General features: G+C 48.9%; 1 protein-coding gene across 2 annotated transcripts; it reads right to left on the reverse strand.

The window, feature by feature from the left end:
- Positions 1–339: 339 nt before the first annotated feature.
- CRLF3 (cytokine receptor like factor 3) lies at positions 340–19906 on the reverse strand. 2 transcript variants are annotated; one of them, XM_075579909.1, is made up of 8 exons: positions 19714–19906; positions 11571–11778; positions 9479–9563; positions 8868–9045; positions 6319–6541; positions 5835–5967; positions 4401–4513; positions 340–3335 (listed from the first exon to the last, which is right to left on the reverse strand). In XM_075579909.1, the coding sequence occupies exons 1-8, from the start codon at positions 19831–19833 to the stop codon at positions 3079–3081; spliced, it is 1317 nt and encodes a 438-aa protein (XP_075436024.1). In that variant the 5' UTR covers positions 19834–19906; the 3' UTR covers positions 340–3078. The 2 variants fall into 2 exon arrangements, with proteins under 2 accessions (XP_075436024.1, XP_075436025.1); XM_075579910.1 differs by lacking the exon at positions 19714–19906 and adding an exon at positions 18929–19096.
- Positions 19907–20330: the final 424 nt, after the last annotated feature.

Consider the following 20330-nt stretch of genomic DNA (forward strand, 5'->3'; position numbering starts at 1 on the left):
ATTGTTGGTTTGCAGCTCCAACGGCTGGGAACATTGGTAACAAATGATCCCAAACAGGAAAGTGATGCAAAGATCTTGCACGGCTGGGGAGGTTGGAGAAGACTTGCAAATTTAGATGTTGGAGCCCAATCAAAAAACGCACAGTAACCTTGACTGATCGATACACAATGCTTGTGGCAAGGAGTCTCGCAGAAATGGAAGGGGAAAGCAAACTTGCATTGCTCGGAGCAGAAATCAAGAGATGGTGAACGTGTATGGGACCCAATGAAAACATGTCTGTAGTAGGACAGACACACGACTGAGCTACTTAAATTAAAAAACAAAACCATGATCTGCATAGACTATAAAAAAATGTTTTTATTATTCATGTTAGTAATACAGCAAAGAGTGTGGTCTGCTGATTCTAATGGTTAACCCACTCTGGATTAATGGACCACTACACTTCACATTGTATGCATTTCACAATTCGATTCTACAGGACACTATTAAATACAAACTCATGAAATAATATTTGACTGATTGTCTGAAGTGACGCTTCATGAATACCCATTGCTGGGTAGACCACCCCAAAATAAACACGGGATTGCTTTAATACACGTATAGGAAGCAGGGGGTCGCTGGAGCAGAACCGTTCCTTTCAGGTCTGGGGACTCCTTGCTTCCTGAGTTACCTATGGGAAAAGGTGTGGCCAGGACTACAAGGGGAAAAAATATGGCGGTTTAAAAGTCCAGTATCAGGCAGGCCAATAGGAAACCACATCATCCATTGCAGCTTCCTGTTTGCTCGAGAGGGATTTAAACCTCCATGATGGTCCGATGGCCCCTGCTCTGGCAACCCTGCTTCCCGAGTGTTAATTTGGATCAGCTCTAGAGACCCCCTGCTTCGTCTTACATGTAAGCACAGGTCCTAGCAGGAATTGCCAGTTTAAATACCCGAACTGCAATAGCTTCGATTTTATATTTAATGACCACCTGTAAAAGTACTGTTTTTGAAGTGACTTAAAAAACTCACTTGTACACAGTTTAATAAGAAATCTTTAATAGCAGTACTTCAGTTGTGGAGTAAACAACCTTTACCCATTCACTCATACAGTGTTGCTTTAATGTTCTGGTAGGCATGCAAGCTCCAGTCCATTTTGATTTAGCTTGAAAAAGTTTTTTTAAAACCAGTCTTTTTTTTTTTTTTTTTTTTGTAACCAGAGTTTAATAAAAATATAGAGAAGTCTGTATTATATCTGAGAAACAAAGGCTGCGCTTATAGCGACGGCGCATAAAAAATGCATTGCCGCCGTTGCATACGCTTATGGTAAACACCGGAGCGACAGCTTGGTCGCGCTCGCTGGAAGTCATCTTAATTTGTTTTTTTCCAGCGACCGCAACCTGATGTCGCTATACGCATAGCCTAATACTCAACAGCTTGCATGTAGCATGGGACAAATGCGCTCTCTGTGGTAGAAAATATAGAAGATAGTTATAGGTCTATATATAACTATCTTTCCATTTAATAGTCAAAAAGACTCAAACTAGAGACATTTGCACCCTTGAAATGTTTTAGATCAGCCTTATATTTTATTTATAAAATGTTTTACCAGGAAGTAATTACATTGTTACCTCTCGTTTTCAAGTATGTTACACCCAGCCACACATGCTAATGGAGTTTAAAAAAATTAAAAAATCAGTCACATGACACACTAAATAAATAGATTCTATACAAAATGTTTTTTTTTTTCTTTTTTTTAAGGCACACTTTGGTATGATTGTATTTTGACCAATATTGTGTGGTTTTTACCCTGTATGTATACAATGGAAGCAATACTGCAGGTAAGCTTGTCACATTGTAGTCCAACACGTACCTTTCACAAATTGTACATGTATCCTGCTACGGAAGGTTCCGGCGGCGGAAATAAAGCGGTTTGTGTTAAAAGGACAGACGTAAATTAAGCAATACAAATACAGTATATAGACTATGTACAATGTTTGAGGCTTTCTTTGGTAACAGACAAATATAGATTTTGGATGCTTTCGAGGGAACCCCAGAGCTGCAATTTGAACACAGCAGCATTATTTCTACGATATCACAATTAATTATCGACAGATCGTGGAGCTATGCGAATGGCTGCTAAGCGCAGTGGGTATTAATACTGTAGGTAGGTACATAAACTTACGCAGCCGCTCGTTAAACACTAAAATAGTTCACACTGTCAAACAAAAGTGCATCTTCCCTTTGCATCAACAAACATTAGAAGAATGGGAGTATTGAAAGGCAGCAACACTGTGTAGTGCAGTGTTTGTAAAAGCTCTAGAGCAGAGGTTCAACTCTAGCCCTCAACCACCATAAACCATGCAGGTTTTAAGGCTATCCTCATTAGCACAGGTGGCCCAATCATTGTGACGGAACCACCTGTGCTCTAGCAGGGGTATCCTTACAACCTGTACGGTTAGTGTGGTTCTTGAGGATTGGACTTGGGAACCTCTGCTCTAGAAGAGACGCTCACATTTTGCAATCCACAATGAGTTGCAAGTGCTACTGGCCACCAAGAGGGGTAAAAAGGGGGTAACGGTTTCATCAACGCCCCACCTCGCTTCAGAACAAGGCAGTTTTACAATACGACGAAATAAAGCCTCACTAAATTTTCCCGAAAGCAAGATTGGCAACAATGGGATACATTTGGACATCCACTTTTGACGTTTATAATTGTGCACCTGTGCCCATCTCATTGGCACCCACAGAACATCAAGTGTCAAGAATTGCCATTCCCAATCCACTGGCAGAATGTGTGGTTTTGTTTTTTTTAGAGCTGGTGGATTCATGAAATTACCAACCCCCATGAGAGATTAAAAAGCCTGTCTTGTTATAAAAAGGGGTTACTCTTAACATACAGGTTGCTTTGCAAGCAGGGTTTCTGCGCCAGCGTCACAACTGTTATTTTCCAATATTTTGGAATTTCCATTGTGCAATTTAGAACATGACCTAGCCCCGTTTTTCACCATGACCAGGGAAATATAAAAATTTACTTGTTCAAAAAGGAAGGGAGGGGAGTTGTGGTTTTAGCACGGAATCATGCTAAAAATTGAACAGTTAAAAAACCAGCACTTTCCACCCGGGATGAACAAACGAACAGCCAAAATAGAGAGAGTCACATGACTGATCAAGCAGCCAATCGAAGACCACCTCGCGATTGTTGGAACTTATCGTCACTCTCAGCTTATGGTTGGTTCCCTCGTTATTGTTCGAAGGACCCAGATTTACAACTTCCATGTCAAAGGTGACTGTGGATCCAGGAGATACCGGGGGCAGCTGGTTGGTCATTTCTTTGCCATTTACATACACTGCACCTAAAGGAAACACGGCCAGATATATCGATGACGTAGAGCATGGTACTTAACGGAAGATGCACATTAGAACGGTAAATCCAGATATTCCTATTGTACGTGCAAGGTCGAAACATCCTGCAGAGAAGTACAGTTGAAATCCAAAACTTAACAGGAGGCCTCTTCGTATAATATATAGCGTTCTTCGTGATAAGGACACTCCTTTAGAAGCGGGTGAGCCTGATTTAAATCTCATTGTGACCGCCGTGGCCATCTTCTGCTTAACGAATCATGAGTAGCTCCGTGGCTGATAATTTACACCTCGTACATAAACCTTGGCCCCTTGCAGACGCACTTACCACAACGCCCTCCTACTGTCTCTGTTCCTACCTACCAATTAGATTGTAAGCTCTTCGGAGCAGGGACTCCTTTTCCTAACTGTTACGTCTGAAGCACGTCTCCCCTTTGTGTTATTAGGATTGTCACGTGTATTACTGTTGTGAAGCGCTATGTACATTAATAGTGCTATATAAATAAAGACATACAATACATCTTGTATATAGCAATGGCAGTTATACAATTTCGCAGGCGACATGAGTCCTTGTCCCGAAGAGCTTACAGTCTAAGTGTTTACATAGCAATACACTGGAGTCTATTGTAGCTCTGAATTGCATTCTACTGCTGACCGCTTGCCCCTCCCTTACTGACAGGAATGAGAAATTAACATAAGCAAGGTACAGTACTTGCTATTATGGAGTGATTGGTGTGTGGGTGGTTTTTTACTTGTGTTTTAGTAGCATTTCCTTGCTCAGTGGCTATATTTACCTCTTAAAAGTCTAAAACATCTTTGTTTAGAAAATTCAGAATGGAAACTTCAAACCATTGGCTCAACTGCAGCTGCACACAACCATTTATACGGCCTTCTGACCTCCACAGCAAGGAGAAGACAATGTCCTGCTGCCACAGACTGTTTATTAGTATATTAGACATCAGAAGAAAAACACGGTACCATACCAGTTTTAAACCGTGCAATACTCCGGCTGCTTGATGCAACTCAAGTTAAATGGAATTAAAGCGAGTTCTACTTACCGCTTGTGCCAACGCACACGGCCTGATCTCTCCGCAGGGATTCAAAACCGCACTGCTTTTCGACACAAACGCCGATACAGTCGCGCTTATCCGGCTGGCCAATGGTTTCCACCCTGCAAAGCACACCAGGAGGCATCACGTTTTCGCGGCTTGTGGCTATGTAACTAAACTAAGTGCTACCGATACTTAGAACAGGGTAGCGCAATCTTTTTCCCTGCGCGCCCCCCCGTCTCTTACTTTGCCTCCGGCGTCATGTTGCCATGGCAACGTGATGCCACTTGACCAAAAGGACGCCACGTTGCCATGGCGACGTGTCTCCAGAAGCAAGGTAAGCGCAGTTTACAGAGGCCTTCGCAGCTTCCCCGACATTTCATTTAAGTGCCTTCAGAAAGCGCACGAGGCCTCTGTAAAACCCTGTGCCCCCCGCAGCGAATCTCGCGCCCCCGCCCCCCCCCAGTTTGCGCACCGCTGACTTAGAACATCTGCTCTCATTTTCCTATACCCATTCTGGTTGCAGCAATAGGAGACCCTGAGCTAGATTACACAGCCAGGGCCTCTCTTAACCCCTATGCTTCCAGAGCCCAGCAATGCACCGTCACAGCTGTTAAATCAGCCACCCCCCTCCCCCCCTCCGAGAAGCCTATGTGCGTTTAAGTCATACAATGTTAGCAAAGTCGATTTCCAAAGTTACGCCGCGGAGCGCATAACGTTACGCGTGCGAAACCTGCACTGAGGTCCGCGGCGACGGGGAGGCATGGCGTCACGTGAGCGGTTCGCCCTCATTGGCTGAACCGCGCACGGTACCCGACCGTCGCGCCACAAACAGAAGTGTTTGTCAGGCCAAGAATGGCGGTTGAGCTTCATCGCGCGCTCTCTGGGCGGCCTCATAGAGAAGAGGTGAGTTGTTCTCGCCATTTCCAACGCTGTTTTTATGGTTCAAATCGGATGCTCCGTTCAGGAGATAAAAGAGTTTGAAATATTAAGTGTCCGGGAGGTTAAAAATGGAGCTCTCCCCAGAGCCCAGCGCAGTATAACGGTTACCATGGTAACCTTGGAAGCTAGAGGTGAAGGGAAAAAAAATTCCCCCTTATGTTCTAGTGTTTAAAAAAAAAAAAAAAAAAGCACAACAACTTTTAACACGAGAACATAAGAAACAAAAAAAACCAGCTGTATCCAAGACACTTCCTGGGTTAAAATCTGCCTATGGGGAAACAAAATGGCTGCCAACGCAAGCCAATAGGTAGCTGCATCATCGGTTGCAGGCTTCCTATTGGACGGCCATTTAAATCCCCTTTGAAATGCAGGAAGTGCGGTTCAGCTCCGGAGGGGGCCCTCTCTCTGTGTGTATAGAATGGAGGCCGGTTATGGTGTCATTCCTCCACTTAATACAGAGGATGACCCGGGAAGACGCCGCCTGTTGGTTGCGGCTCATACCTGAACGTCAGCGTCTGGCCGCAGAAATAAGTCGGAGCTTTCGAGTAGAGAACCCCCTTGCAAGGGCAATCATTCCGCAGGGCGATGTTCCTCCTGCTGCTCAGGCTGTAACCGTCAAAGCCAGCGCTCCATTCTGCCAACGGAAAAGTCCAACAAATCACATCGGATACCACCTACATGCAGTATAATAGTGTATGCTGTGCTCTACATAGTCCCTGCCCCATAGAGCTTACAATCTAATTTGGAAATAGTGACTTTGCCCAAGGTCACAAGGATTCGAACTGCAGCTCATTATGTAGCTCTCACAGGGTCCCTCGGCCAAAAAGCTTGCACTTCGATATTGGAACCAAAACTAAAGCAGCAGGGGATACTGCCTTTATCGGAGCAGGGATATGTCCCTAATACACCGTCAGCGTTACCCCTAAGCTGCTAGACGAGCCTGCAATGTAGGGATGGCAATTCTATAGGCAAAGGATGAACTTACCATGAGGGACCAGGCTGGTACGCCCCAGTTGGGGGACGCTCCACGGACTCCACTCCTGCCTCCCCTCCCCCCGGGCTCCAACCCGGAACTGATAATCCACGTTGGGGTCGATGTGCAGCACTATGAATTCCGTCTCCGACCCCACGTACACGTCCTCGAAGTGGTTCGAGGCGTTCTTGCGATACTGCAGCCGGTAGTCCTGCGCCACAAACTCGTCGTCTACCTTCAAAAACCAAAGACAAAAAAAAAAAATAGGTTCCGTGAAGACCCGGCTTCGACCTTCAACACTCAGCCCACCTGCCTGGGCCGAAGTGCACCGCAGGCCTCATCCACGCTGAAATGTTTAAAGGTTCTTGCCGGGAAGCTGGCAACGCCGGCGTCTCTCAACCTTTTATGGAGTAGGGTCGCCCCTGAAGGATTTGTAAAATCTCGGGGGCACTCTTGCTTTTCAGATCTCCCTCATCCCCCTCCTCGCTTACACGTAACCCACTTACCCTCCGTTTCACAAGCACACACACCCCCAACACGCTCGCCTGCCTTCTTCTTCTTCTTCTTACACACTTCACTATGACCTACAGGCTCAAATAACCTCTGCAGCAAATAAGCTTATAAAATCTACATTTCCCCACTTTGAAGCTTTAAGCGTCGTGCGCAATTTTCCTGCCAGATTCCACCAGAACTGCATCTTCTTGACATCTTTGTGAAATAATTAAAGGGGAGGGGGGGGTGGAACAAGGGCGCCCTCTGCTGGCTCGTGCAATTAACTGCGCGGTGGGCACAGCCCTTCTTACGACACGACACTTTTTGGGGCGAGCAATGCATAAAACCTGGTTATCCGCCCACGGACATTTACACAACGAAAAGGACGCGTGTTCCTAAATACATTCATTAGACATTTTCTAATTAAAGCAGCCGCTCCCCAAATGGATTTAAATTTTTGTATTTAAAAATTTGTACCTGATCTGGGGCAGAACCAGCACTGGTTCCAGGAGTATTTTCTGTTTTTTGTGCTGGTTTTGGCACCAAAAATAAATATATATATATATAGCCACCAGACTACAAACGTGGCCGCACTGTCACGAATAGAAAGTCACTGACCCCACCGCCATTTTGTGCCTGTATCCCACCCTCTGCCATAGCAAAGTACCCAGGTCCACGGACATCTACAAAGCCTTCTTGTGACCCCCCCCCCCCCCCCCCCCGCGCCCCCGTTCGGGTAAGATCAAGAGAAAATTTAAATGTGCTCCCAGAAATAAAATGGAGGAATGCGTCATCGTTCGCACTATAAATCTGGTTTGAAGAGACACTCATGGTGACACAATTTGTATTTATTTATTTTTAAATAGGGCTGCAGGAGGGGTTATTCAGCGCTGAACGGCGTTGATTTCAGTGCCGGGGAACCCCTGCTTCCCGGGAAACGTACCTCGGAAAGGGGCGCCGGCTGGGCTAGTTGGGGCCAACAATGGCGGCTTAAAATGTCCAGCGGGCCAATAGGAAGCCTGGATGTCATCCCCGGCGGCTTCCCATCAGCCCATGTGAGCAGCGATACCGGCACGCCCTACGAAGGTGGGAATGGCACATTTGGTCGTGGCCGTCTCGCCGCTATCAAGTGGCCACCGCTGCGTCGTCACAGACGGACCCTCCGCCGCAGCCGGTCTGCCGCCGGCTGCTTCTACGGTAAGTTTTATTACTGGGCAGGGATGTTAATTTGAGGGGTTTCAGCGGTTAGGGTAACGGCGTTTCAGGGTAAAGGGCAGCCACGCTCTCTGGACGTGCGCGGGGTATAAAGCGCAGCCACGCTCTCTGGACGTGCGCAGGGTATAAAGCGCAGCCACGCTCTCTGGACGTGCGCGGGGTATAAAGCGCAGCCACGCTCTCTGGACATGCGCGGGGTATAAAGCGCAGCCACGCTCTGTGGACACGCGCGGGGTATAACGCGCAGCCACGCTCTCTGGCAGCGGGGAATCTATGTAAGGGAAACCCGATCAGCGTTCCGGGTGTCAGTCTGAACCGGACGTGGAGGAGGACTAAGGTCTGCGCTCCGAGGCTGTGCCGGAGACACCTGAAAACGAGGCTGGGCGCCGATCCGAGCGGGAGGTTTAAACGCGCTTCTGTGCTGCGGGACTGTGGGTCACCGGAGAAGCGGAGAGCGGGACTCCCCCTCCCCCCCCGGGATTGGAAGCAAACCCCCAGCTAATCCTTGGAAGTGGCGCCTGCCACAGTTAGCTAGGATTCCCCCCGTATCCCCAGTTTTGGCGAGTGTAAGCTCTGTTGGTGATTTGTACTGCGCTCGCTGCCAAAATAAATACTCCTTTTGAACCACTTTGTCCGGCCTTGTGGCCTTAATCTCGTGAAAGAGATCTGGTCTCCATGGGACACTAGTAATGCCGCTTTATGCAACGTATTTGTCAGTAGTTAGAGACGTGACACGGTATTAAGACGCTGTTAAGCTCGGTGATTATTGACCTAAAACAACAAATAAAAAGGTTTACAATAAATATTTATATTAAAATTAAAAAAAAGGCGACGACTCCTTAGCGTGAACCAACCTTGCACCATCGCACTAAAATACCTCCGGGCCTCTCTATCAGCGACTCGATCTGGACAGGCGCTCTGGATGCCACCATGCAGTGGCTAGATATGTGGTTTCGAGCTACGCAGAGGAAGGAGTCGTCCAGCTGGGCGGAGAGGCACGGAACCTCCACCAGGGAGGGGATTTCTGGCAAACTACAAATACACGGACAACATGGCAAAGGGGTTTAGGGACATCGGTGCAAAACCCTTTAAAAGAAAAATTCAAGCAGACTCTGTTTATTTTACATAGCGGGTGGTCGCCGGAGCGGGACCCTGTTAATTTCTGCTTCGGGGACCCCCTGCTTTGAGATAGACCCCCGTAGGGGGTGCCAGTAGCTACTTGGCTAGCAAGGATCACGTAGTGGTGGCGTTTCATAGTTCCCGCGCCCCGGTAGGAAGCCGTGATGTCACCCGGTGAAACGTCCCATTGGCCCACGTGACGGTGGGCGCTTTACATTTTGCCAGTACCGGCACCTCATACGGAGTTCTGTGTCCTGGGAAGCAGGGGCCCCCCCCGGAGATTACATTAATGGGGGTTCAGCTCCGGAGAACGATCAAGCAATCCGATGATAAGAAGAAGTCTTACCTGTCCAGCTGAATGTGCAAGGCTTTGTTGGTAAAATTGCACAGCTGTTGGTGCGCGCCCGCCTTACACGACACCGCGATCTCTCCTGGGAAGATGGAGAGAACACGCCATGAAACGCACGTCCCCGGGAGCCCGTATTCAGCACGTGAGAAGAACACGTTTGTATCCCGTTACGGTCACTTTCGCAATGTTTCCTTCAGCGCTAGCAGTGCACCCAGCACTGCGCCAACTACCTGGCACCAAAGATCTGACCGCATCATCCCTGCTGACTAGCAGTGAGAGAAAGGAAACACGGATTTTAACTGGACCGTGCACCTTCCAGAGATGTTATAACGGCGGAATTGCCCCCAAATTGAGCCTCATGTGATGCCCTTTAAAAGCAGATTACCCATCTTAATTCAAGTGTCACAGAGGAGTGCTACTGAGCATGGCGATATATATTTAAAACCAGAGACAGAACATAAAACACAGACAGAGCTCAGTGCACATCCAGTGAAACTTATACACGGTACAGTGCCTAAATATATATGTATAGATATCTATTAAATAAAATGCTCTTTTAGTTTAAGTGGTTAAAAGCTCACTCCATAGCATCTCCCACTCTCAGGGGAACGTGCTTGCTTGCAGTATGATTGTGACAACTCTAATACAGAGTGCTTTTCCTGGTAATGTACAGGTTAATAAGAGCTTCAATCAGACTTAGAACTATGCAACTAATTTTGACAGATTTATTATAAATCATTCTTCCTGGTAATACACAGGTTCTTAAGAATTTATATTAGTGTTAGGGACCCTTGAGATGTGGTCTGCCGTGTAGTGGCTCAGGGGCTTACAACACTTTGGCCAAAATGTTAAACTAAAAGACCATTTTTATTTAATAGATATCTATACATATATATTTAGGCACTGTACCGTGTATAAGTTTCACTGGATGTGCACTGAGCTCTGTCTGTGTTTCATGTTCTGTCTCTGGTTTTAATTAACCATTTTAATTCAACTAACTTTTATATTATTGTTTTTAATTACAGGACCCAAAGTCTGAAGTAGTGTCGCCATATGGAAACCACTGCCGGTTATTCTCATTCGATCCGCCCCGCCAGGCAGCACAGAGCTGTTTTCCATGCAAACTTCAAAGGGTCTTATTGGGGGCTCTGCCTTTTCCTCTGCGCAGATAAAGTAAATTGAAGTCCACATCAGGCCGCCCAGTGGGAGGGGCTGAGCGGCCATTTTAACTGCGGTGCTGGGCCGATTTTTCAGACATTAAACCCACCGTTCGGAAACCAGAAGAAGAAAAAAACTAGGTGGAAAGTTATCCTAATTAACATTGTGTGTGTATACACAGGTGGGTGGGCGAGTGGGTATACACAGGTGGGTGGGCGAGTGGGTATACACAGGTGGGTGGGCGAGTGGGTATACACAGGTGGGTGGGCGAGTGGGTATACACAGGTGGGTGGGCGAGTGGGTATACACAGGTGGGTGGGCATACACAGGTGGGTGGGCATACACAGGTGGGTGGACATACACAGGTGGGTGGACGAGTGGGTATACACAGGTGGGTGGGAATACACAGGTGGGTGAATAGGCAGGTGGGTGAATAGGCAGGTGGGTGAATAGGCAGGTGGGTGAGTGGGTATGCACAGGTAGTTGGGTGAACGTACACAGGTGGATGGGCATACAGAGGCGGGTGGGCACACAGGAGGGTGAATAGGCGAGTGGGTATATACAGGTGGGTGAATAGGCGAGTGGACATACACAGATACATGCTTATATACTGTGATACGCTGCTGAAACTGTACGCCTGTGCCATGTCCCTGCCTTATTGCAATGGCGGACATTTTAATTACCCAGAACGCTTCCTTTCTCCTGAACCCCCCCCGGAAGCTCCGAGTGCTACGGAAAGCTTCCACGTCTGCTCGACGTCCCCTGGCCACCCACCTTCCTTAAGCAGATCTTCCTGGGATACTTACTGGTGAAGTTACCGGTATGACCACCTGGTTTATAAAGGGGGATTAAAATGGCCGCCAGCAGGAAGCCGCTACGGGTGACGTCGCAGCTACCCACGAGCCCGAGGATTAGGTCAAAGGTCACCCACCTTCTTTCAGCAGATCCTCCGCCGTGCTGACCCCTTGTTCCAGGAGCTTCTGACAATCGTCCAGTGGTTTAATGTTCTCTTGCTCGATGGCGTCCACTTGTTGCATCAACGCCCCCAGTCGCTCGTCCAACAGCTTCGTCACCGCCCTTTTCACGTCCAGGAAATGCTGCTGCAGAGCGTCGCGCGTCTGCGCCGCGCTCTCTTTGATCTGGGAAGGAGGCGGCGGAAAAGGGTGGAGTTAAAAATAAATAAAACATTGAACGGTTCGAGCTGTGCCACGGAGGATGGGGGATCAAAAACTCACAAATCCCTGAATTCAGGGGGTGTAGGAACTATTTTTGGGGGTGGGGAGCGCTGTACCACAATTAGTAAAATGGATAAACCCAGTGGGGGCGCAGGAGCCCCGCACCCCGTGTTTCAGCACGCCCGACAATGGATTTCTGCTCAGAGAGGTGGTTAATATCGGATGTATCCCGTGCCGCACAGGAACATTTCAGGTGTGCCTCTGAATGGGGGGGGGGGGGGCAGGAGGGAGGGGATAGGAGAGGGATGGACACGGAGAGGTGTGGTCGGAGAGAGGGGGCACATGTGGGGGGGGAGGAGGAGAGGGATGGACACAGAGGTGTGGGCGGAGAGAGGGGGGAGGAGAGGGATGGACACGGAGAGGTGTGGGCGGAGAGAGGGGGCGCATGTGGGGGGGTGAGAGGGATGGACACGGAGAGGTGTGGGCGGAGAGAGGGGGCGCATGTGGGGGGGAGGAGAGGGATGGACACGGAGAGGTGTGGGCGGAGAGAGGGGGCGCGTGGGGGGGAGGAGAGGGATGGACACGGAGAGGTGTGGGCGGAGAGAGGGGGCGCATGTGGGGGGGAGGAGAGGGATGGACACAGAGGTGTGGGCGGTGAGAGGGGGGAGGAGGAGAGGGATGGACACGGAGAGGTGTGGGCGGAGAGAGGGGGCGCATGTGGGGGGGAGGAGAGGGATGGACACGGAGAGGTGTGGGCGGAGAGAGGGGGCGCATGTGGGGGGGAGGAGAGGGATGGACACGGAGAGGTGTGGGCGGAGAGAGGGGGCGCATGTGGGGGGGAGGAGAGGGATGGACACGGAGAGGTGTGGGCGGAGAGAGGGGGCGCGTGTGAGGGGGAGGGGAGTAATGAGGCAAAAGTTTGGAAAAGTACACCTGCCCGTCTAATGCCTTATAATGAACATGACAGAGATAGAAACCCTCCTGAGAAGGCGCGACGCGGTTACACGTCCGATCGCTGCGCAGTGAGCAGCAGGAAGCGTCTGGTTTTCAGCAGACGACGAGACCACAGTTTGAACATCCAGCTTGGAGGAAACATCCTTTGCAAGCCCTGCACCGAGCACACGGCAAACACCGATTTCTAGCCATTTTGCCGCGGAACTTCTACCGTTGGAATATCACTGCGGGCCCAGTGAGTGGGCGCCTTGCCCAAGAAACCTCCCATCTTATACTGGACCTCAAAGGAGGCAAAAGGAGACCTGAGATATGTTGATACAACCCCTGAGGAAGAGTTAAGACCCAAATATAGGTCCCCCACACCCTTAAAAGCAGCAACCCCCGCACCCCCCAAAAGCCTATATGTATTCAACTCCCATCAGGTTCATATCTCACCTCCTCCTCCCCCCCCCCCCCCCCCCCACCAGCGTGTCCTGCTCTTTGTTAAAAACAAACGTTTTTCTAGTGTCAAAAAGCACGATTGCGTTTTCTTGCTTCTGCGGTTGCCACGGTAACCTTGACACAGCGCTGGGCCCCGGGGAGAGCTCCATGTTAACCTGCCCGGACACTTAATATTTGTAAACGTTTCGATCACCTGCACGGAGCGGCAGATTTTAAAAAGACGGAAAGCGCGTTGGGAAGGAGCGAGACGAGCCCTTAATGTGACGCCCGACGGCCGACACCCCATCTGCAGCCACAGGGCCCTGCAGCGCATTCCACAATATTATATTTTAGAAATAGCCGGCACAAAAGGACAACTTTAAAAAGAGGGGGGGGTCCTCTATATTACCCGGAAAGACCGTGTTACAGCGAGTCCCACACAAAAGTAACACTGCCCCAAAGGGTCACTCTGTCACTCTGTCACTCTGTCACTCTGTCACTCTGTCACTCTGTCACTCTGTCACTCTGTCACTCTGTCACTCTGTCACTCTGTCACTCTGTCACACAAGATTACAAGTGATCTATAATACCAGCACAGCACAAAAATAGCAAATAAGGTGACATTTATTAGGCCCAAACATGCACTTTGGACCTAATAAATAACCCTTTGCTATTTTGGTGCTGTGCTGGTATTATACTTGTAATTTAAATTTCCCATTACCCGATTTCCCTTACCATGCACCACGACTGCCTTCTATGACAGGGGACCGCAAACATTTCCTGCTGCGCCCCCCTGCCTGCTCGCACCTCCCTCATCTACGGCGGCAAATGAAGACGCGGGGTGACGTGACCCCACGGCGTCATTGGCTGCCACGTTGCCGAAGACAAGGTAAGGGACGTTGCAGAGGCCTCACGCCATCCAAGGGCATTAATTTAAATGCCTTGGGGGAAGAGCGCAGGGCCTCTGCAACCCCCCCTAAATAATCTTGCGCCCAACCCCCATGCACTTTACCCGGTGTATAAACACACACACACACACACACACGGCTAATTATCTGCATGCCAAGAAGTGGAAGTGAGTGTGCGTGCTCAAAGCGTTCACTCGTTTCCGTCCCGATCTGCAGCTCTGCTCAACAGGAAATGATGCAACTCGCTAAGAACCTTCTTCTCCTCTTCTTGATTCTTCACATTAACGGCCCAAAGTTACACAGGAAGTTTTCTGGTCAGGCAAAGTCTGTTTCCGTTTCGGGAGGCTCTACACAGCTCGGTGCACACACACAACGCACACACAAACATGGGATGTATGCAATATACGATATATAGTTACCCCACTACACCCGGGCTTATTTCAATCCCCCGAAAAAGCATTTTTTTTTCCTTGTAGGCGTTAAACGTTTTACATTTGTACAAATAGTTTGAAGCAGCAATTTGCACTTCTTGCCATTTTGCTTCGCAGTTTAATTTCCGAGATCTCTTCTCGCCCCTTTCAACGCCGTTCTTTAAGTTTTTAATATGAGGCTTCGTTCAGGACGTAGAGACGTTGGAAATATTAAAAGCCCGGGAAGTTAAAATGGAGCCCTCCCCAGAGACCAACGTAATCTACAGGTTACCATGGTAACCTCAGAAGCAAGTTAAGAAAAATCATCATTTTTAACATTACTCCACAGATCAACATCCTTCCCATGTTTACTTATGTGTAATATCCACGTATAAACAATTCCTTCAACGTGCAGGTCACCTCCGAGGCTGCGTCCAGGTTATCGCCACCGCGGCGCGATCAAAAGGATTTTCCTCTATGAGGCTGTCCTTAGAGCGCGCGGCCAGAAGCGCCGGCGATGCAACAAATACATTTGTATCCTCGCCCGCGACGGCCGGATCACGCGAGCGGTTCGCCCCAATGAGAGCGAACCAGCCACGTCCACGCTTCCTCGTCGCGTCCAATTAGAGGGCACAAAATCGCTCACGCTAGAGGCAAGCGTGGAGCCCCCAGCACGGACGCGCAGCCACCATGGGCTCGGCCTAAGACAGAGACCCAGGAGATCTCTGCTCACACGTTCATAATGAAGTTCTCCATTTAATGTGACAGCCAAGAACAGCGGAGAAACGTCGTCTCAGGTCCCGTATGCACCTTTCATCAGATAACCTTCCCACTGTTCCTGGCTGTCACATTAAATGGAGAATGGCATTATGAGCGCGAGAGTAGAGCTGTACTGTGTATCTGTCCTACAGGAGACCTGCACTTTGAGGAATGCGTTTGTCTGTTCTGTTGGCTGCACCGGCAGGATTCCCCGCGCCTGAAACTGTTTCCCCCCGCACTTTGATTTTTCCAAGGGGGATCATGCCAGTTACCTCCCCTCACCCCTGGGTCAGAGGCCATGCTGAGCCCCTAGTGGGAGCTCCGATTAGCAGATCCGCTATCTGAGGGTGACGTCCTGACTGCAGATTATAGGGACTGGCTCAGGAAGTCCTGGTTTTATATGTAATGTAGGGTGACGTCCTGGCTGCAGAGTATCAGGGACAGGCTCAGACAGTCCTGGGTGTATATGTAATGTAGGTTGACGCACTGACTGCAGAGTATCAGGGACAGGCTCAGACAGTCCTGGGTGTATATGTAATGTAGGGCGACGTCCTGGCTGCAGAGTATCAGGGACAAGGGGTCCTGGGATCATATCTAGTGTAAGGTGTGAGAAATGGCGCTGAACAAATTGTACACTTGCTATTTGTATCAAACTTCTCCTCTGCGTATTGGAGAATTCACTTGTCTGATCACTTCTATCGCTGCCCAGATATTAAGACCACGTGAACATTTCTCCAAAACAGGAAACGACCGGATAGTTTAACAAACTGGACGAACGCTGTCTTTACGAAGGTCAGGTCGGGATAAATAAACACCAGCTGTTCTTTTGTCCGAGTGAAGTTAGTTAAAAGCAACTTTTTAACGACTTTCATTTTTCATCTGCTCTTCCTGTCAACATTAGATACTAATTATGACTTCTTGAAGCAGGCGAAATACCATCCTATTTCTAAATGCAGTTGCTTGTTGCTGCTATTAGGTTATTGACTAAATGTGTTCATGTGCTCTGCCAACAAGAAGCCATTTAAATCCCCCGGAGACAAAACAGATTTAGGATAAAGCCAGACAGCAGCTCGACTGTATATGACAGCAATGTAAGTGGTGCGCATGCGTGCGCTCAGCGGCACGTCTGTTCATTAAAAGCATAAACCTCCATATAAAGCATGTTCTAAAAAATATATATACTCTATACTAGTGCTGTCTAACGGGGTACGGGAGGTGTCTCCATGGGGTTTGCCAGAAGAATATGTAATAGCAGACCCCATCAGTATAGTGGGGTCTTGAGCCCGTGTGATGACTGTGCCTTTGTAAGACCCCAAACTGCACATTGGCACGAGGCGGTAAAGGTGTCAATTACAGCAGGAGCTTCCAAAGTTGCTCCCCACAATGCTTTGCATCCATAGCAGCAAAGCATTGTGGGGCGTGACTTTGGAAGCTCCCGCAGTGAGTGACAGCTATACCCCCCCATGCTGCCTGCACACACTGAGGGGCAGTTTGGGGGGGATTATTAAGCGTGTGTTCCCCCCACAAGCTCAGGACACTATATACTGGGATCGGTCGCACAGTTTTATTAGCGATAGTCTGAAGAGTCGGCGATAAGATTTATTCATTAGGGGCTCGCAGAACTAATATTTTCTAGCCGGGGGGGGCACAGTGTAATAAAAGGTTGGGAAACACCGATCTATGCAAAGTACACCACATAAAGACAGCACTTAAAATAATGGTTTATCACAAGGTTATCAGGAATAGCAGCTTAAAAATCACAGATACCTCTTCCAGAACGGTTTGATGGGGCTCACCTGCAATATTTTTAAAAAGGTAAAATGCGTTGTGTAAGAGATTGAAGACTATTTAGCTTATGAACACACACACACACACACACACACACACACACAGTTATGGTGTGCATGTGATTTAAACCCCCTGGATGCCAGAAAGGCCTGCAACACGTTGAAAAGTAAAGGGGTAATGTCATAACGCCAGAAAGTCTGAGTCAAGGTAAGGAGTGGGGGGGGGGGAGGTCGCGTGGAGAGGGGGACAGCTGGCAGGGAAAAAAAAGATTGTGCTCCCCTGATAGGGGCAGCATAGGGGTGAGGCAGGGTGACGAGTCCCTAATGTATTCCTGTTGGGGGCCAGCAATCTGCTAACCGATCAACTATCCAGTAAATATTCCCATATGGGCTTTTCAGCATACTCCAAATTCCTACACAGTGTGAGACTGTGTCCAGACCCCACTGCACAACTTTTGCCTTTAAAAAAAAATAAAAATACATTTAAAGGCCCCAAATCCTAATAAACTCCATTTTCTATTTATTTGTTCTCATGCTCCGCATAAAATCCGTGGTGAGGTTAAAGAAATACATAACGACAAGCCATCGCCCGTGTTAAACTCCGTTATATTCCATTACACAAAAATTAGCTATTTTAAACATTGTTCCTTTGATAGTTTTAAGGGTGTTACAAGTTGAATACGCTTGGGTAATGAAAGTGTCAGAATTCTTCATTTTGCCCCAAACTAAGCCACTAGGCACCTACACACCCTACTATACACAGTCCACCCCAATACTGGACTCGTGTCAAATGTACATGTCACAGGTTGTCATGCAACGTGTGGTTGATAAAGTGATGCAGGTAGCTATGTAGATTTGACTCTACTTAACAAAAACTGTACGATTTTCACCCAAAACACCAGGCGCCTTCCCAGAGAAATACTGCGATTGTTTTTACTCGCAGGAGTATTTTGAAGAACGAAGGAAGCGAGTTAGACTAAAGCAGGGGTGGGCAATTCCAGTCCTCAGGAGCCACCAACAGGTCAGGTTTTCAGGCTATCCCTGCTTCAGCACAGGTGGCTCAAATCAGTGGTTTAGTCGAAGATTGAGCTACCTGTGCTGAAGCAGGAGTAGACAGAAAACCTGACCTGTTGGTGGCCCTTGAGGACTGGAGTTTCCCACCCCTGCTCTATAGTCACCCCGCCACGAGACTGACAATATGTGAATACACGTTATTACGAGAAAGATACATACTATTGTTTTGCGAGGGATTTTCAAATGGAGTACACACGTAGCTTATTAGAAAATGCAGCACATATTTCAAATACCATTGTACCTCTAATCAATAAGCTGTAAAGCTGTCAGACAAAAAGTAACGTACGTGTCACCAGCTTTGCCGCTCAATGTCTGGGAGCCTCAGCCTGAAGATAAAACCCAGCATGCCTAAATCAGTGATGCAAATGGCGGGGAAAGGGTTAACCCCTGCCCATGGGAATGATGAAACCTTTTAATTATGTGCAGGACAGTATTTACACATTAAACCCTAATGCATGATCCCGTGGCACAGCGGGGAGTTACTGATCTGTACAAAGCCAGTGAAATTAGATTGTAAGCTCTTCGGGGCAGGGACTTCTTTTCCTAAATGTCACTTATGTCTGAAGCACTTATTCCCATTATGTGCTATTTGTATTTGTTATTTATATGATTATGACACGCGTATTGCTGCTGCGAAGCGCTATATACATTAATGGCGCTATATAAAGATAAACATACAACAATTTACCGAACTATACCCAGACAACTACAGTATAAGGTGCCCTCTGCCAGCCTCCTGTTACCCCACTCACACATAGTGACACTGAAAAGTATACATGTATAAAAAGTATGCATCAAGTACCTTGCAGAAGACAAACATATTACTGTTTAGCAACCAGTTCGCAGCTTCTCAGGTGCCGCATGTCCTGGCTCATGCCATACCTCTTGCAACCCCTGCCCAACCTGGCTCAGTATAGCTCTCCAACCCCTTCACATGTCTCGACTCTCTGCCCAGATCTTCTTATTCTTGTCCACCTTTATCAAGCCCCTCGTTCTGCACCTACCCCCCCCCCCCCCTCAATGCCCTAACACAATACCTTCAGCTGGCCATCCTACCCCCCCTCTCACTTACCTGCACCCTTCTCTGATCTGTCCCCCTCAGTCCTACTGCCCTCTCCCCCCTTGTCCTGCTCTCTCTCGACACCTCTAGCTTGGGCTCCTCTCTCTCGACACCTCTAGCTTTGGCTCCCCTCTCCCTTCCCACCGACCTATTTTCCCCTCTCTCTCCCCCCCCCCCCCCCGAAATTTCCTCCTCTCGACCCCCATCAATGCCCCAACACAATACCTTCACTGGCCACCCTTCTCTACCCTGCCTCCCCTCTCACTTACCTGCACCCTTCTGACATGTCTCCCCCAGTCATACTGCCCTCTCCCCTTGCACTGCTCTGTCCTGACACCTACAGCTTTGGCTCCTCTCTCCCTCTCCACTGACCTATCTCCCCCCAGGCATATCCTCCTCTCTCCCCCGACACCTCCAGCTCCCCTCTCCCTCCCTACTGATCTATCTCCCCTTCTCTCTCCCTCCCAGACATATCCTCCTCTTCCCTCGCTTCCTCTTCACCTCCTGCCCCGGGTCCTCTCTCCTACCTGCCCCCGTGCCTGCGTCAGCCCCAGCAGCCGCTGCTGCAGCTCCCTCCGGTAGTTCCTGGCCGCCTCCATGCTCTCCTTGGCCTCCAGCAGCATCCCTTCCACCTCAGTAGCCTCCATCCCTCTCACCGAGCCACAGCCCGCCAGCCAGTCCACCCCACTTCCGCCCGGCCTCAGCTAAACACGTGTCCCCCCTGCCCAACCAGGAACTACTGGCGGAAATGGCCTGACCACAAGCTTCAGATACAAAGGGGCGGAGTCAATTTTTTTTTTGGTACCAATCTTTATTTAGGAAGACAAAGGGCATTAATCTGGCTTGAATGGGACATGTAATTCAGTTACAATGAATGATGAAGCATTAGGCTGCGCTTATAGTGCCGGCGACGCGACGTCGCCCGAAAACAAATGTATTGCCGCTGTCGCGTGCGTTTATAGTAAGCGCGATGCGACAGGAGCGACGCTGGCGACGCAAATTCTTGAAGCCGGTCAAATTTGATTTTTTCAGAGGCTGTCGCCACATGTGACAGCCTCTGAACCAATCAATGACCTGGTCGCCCGCGACGTCGCACCAAAGCGAATTACAACTTTCGCTAGCGGCGACGGGTGACGTCACCCGT

This window comes from Ascaphus truei, chromosome 22, assembly GCF_040206685.1.
Source record: "Ascaphus truei isolate aAscTru1 chromosome 22, aAscTru1.hap1, whole genome shotgun sequence".
Taxonomy (NCBI): Eukaryota; Metazoa; Chordata; class Amphibia; order Anura; family Ascaphidae; genus Ascaphus; species Ascaphus truei.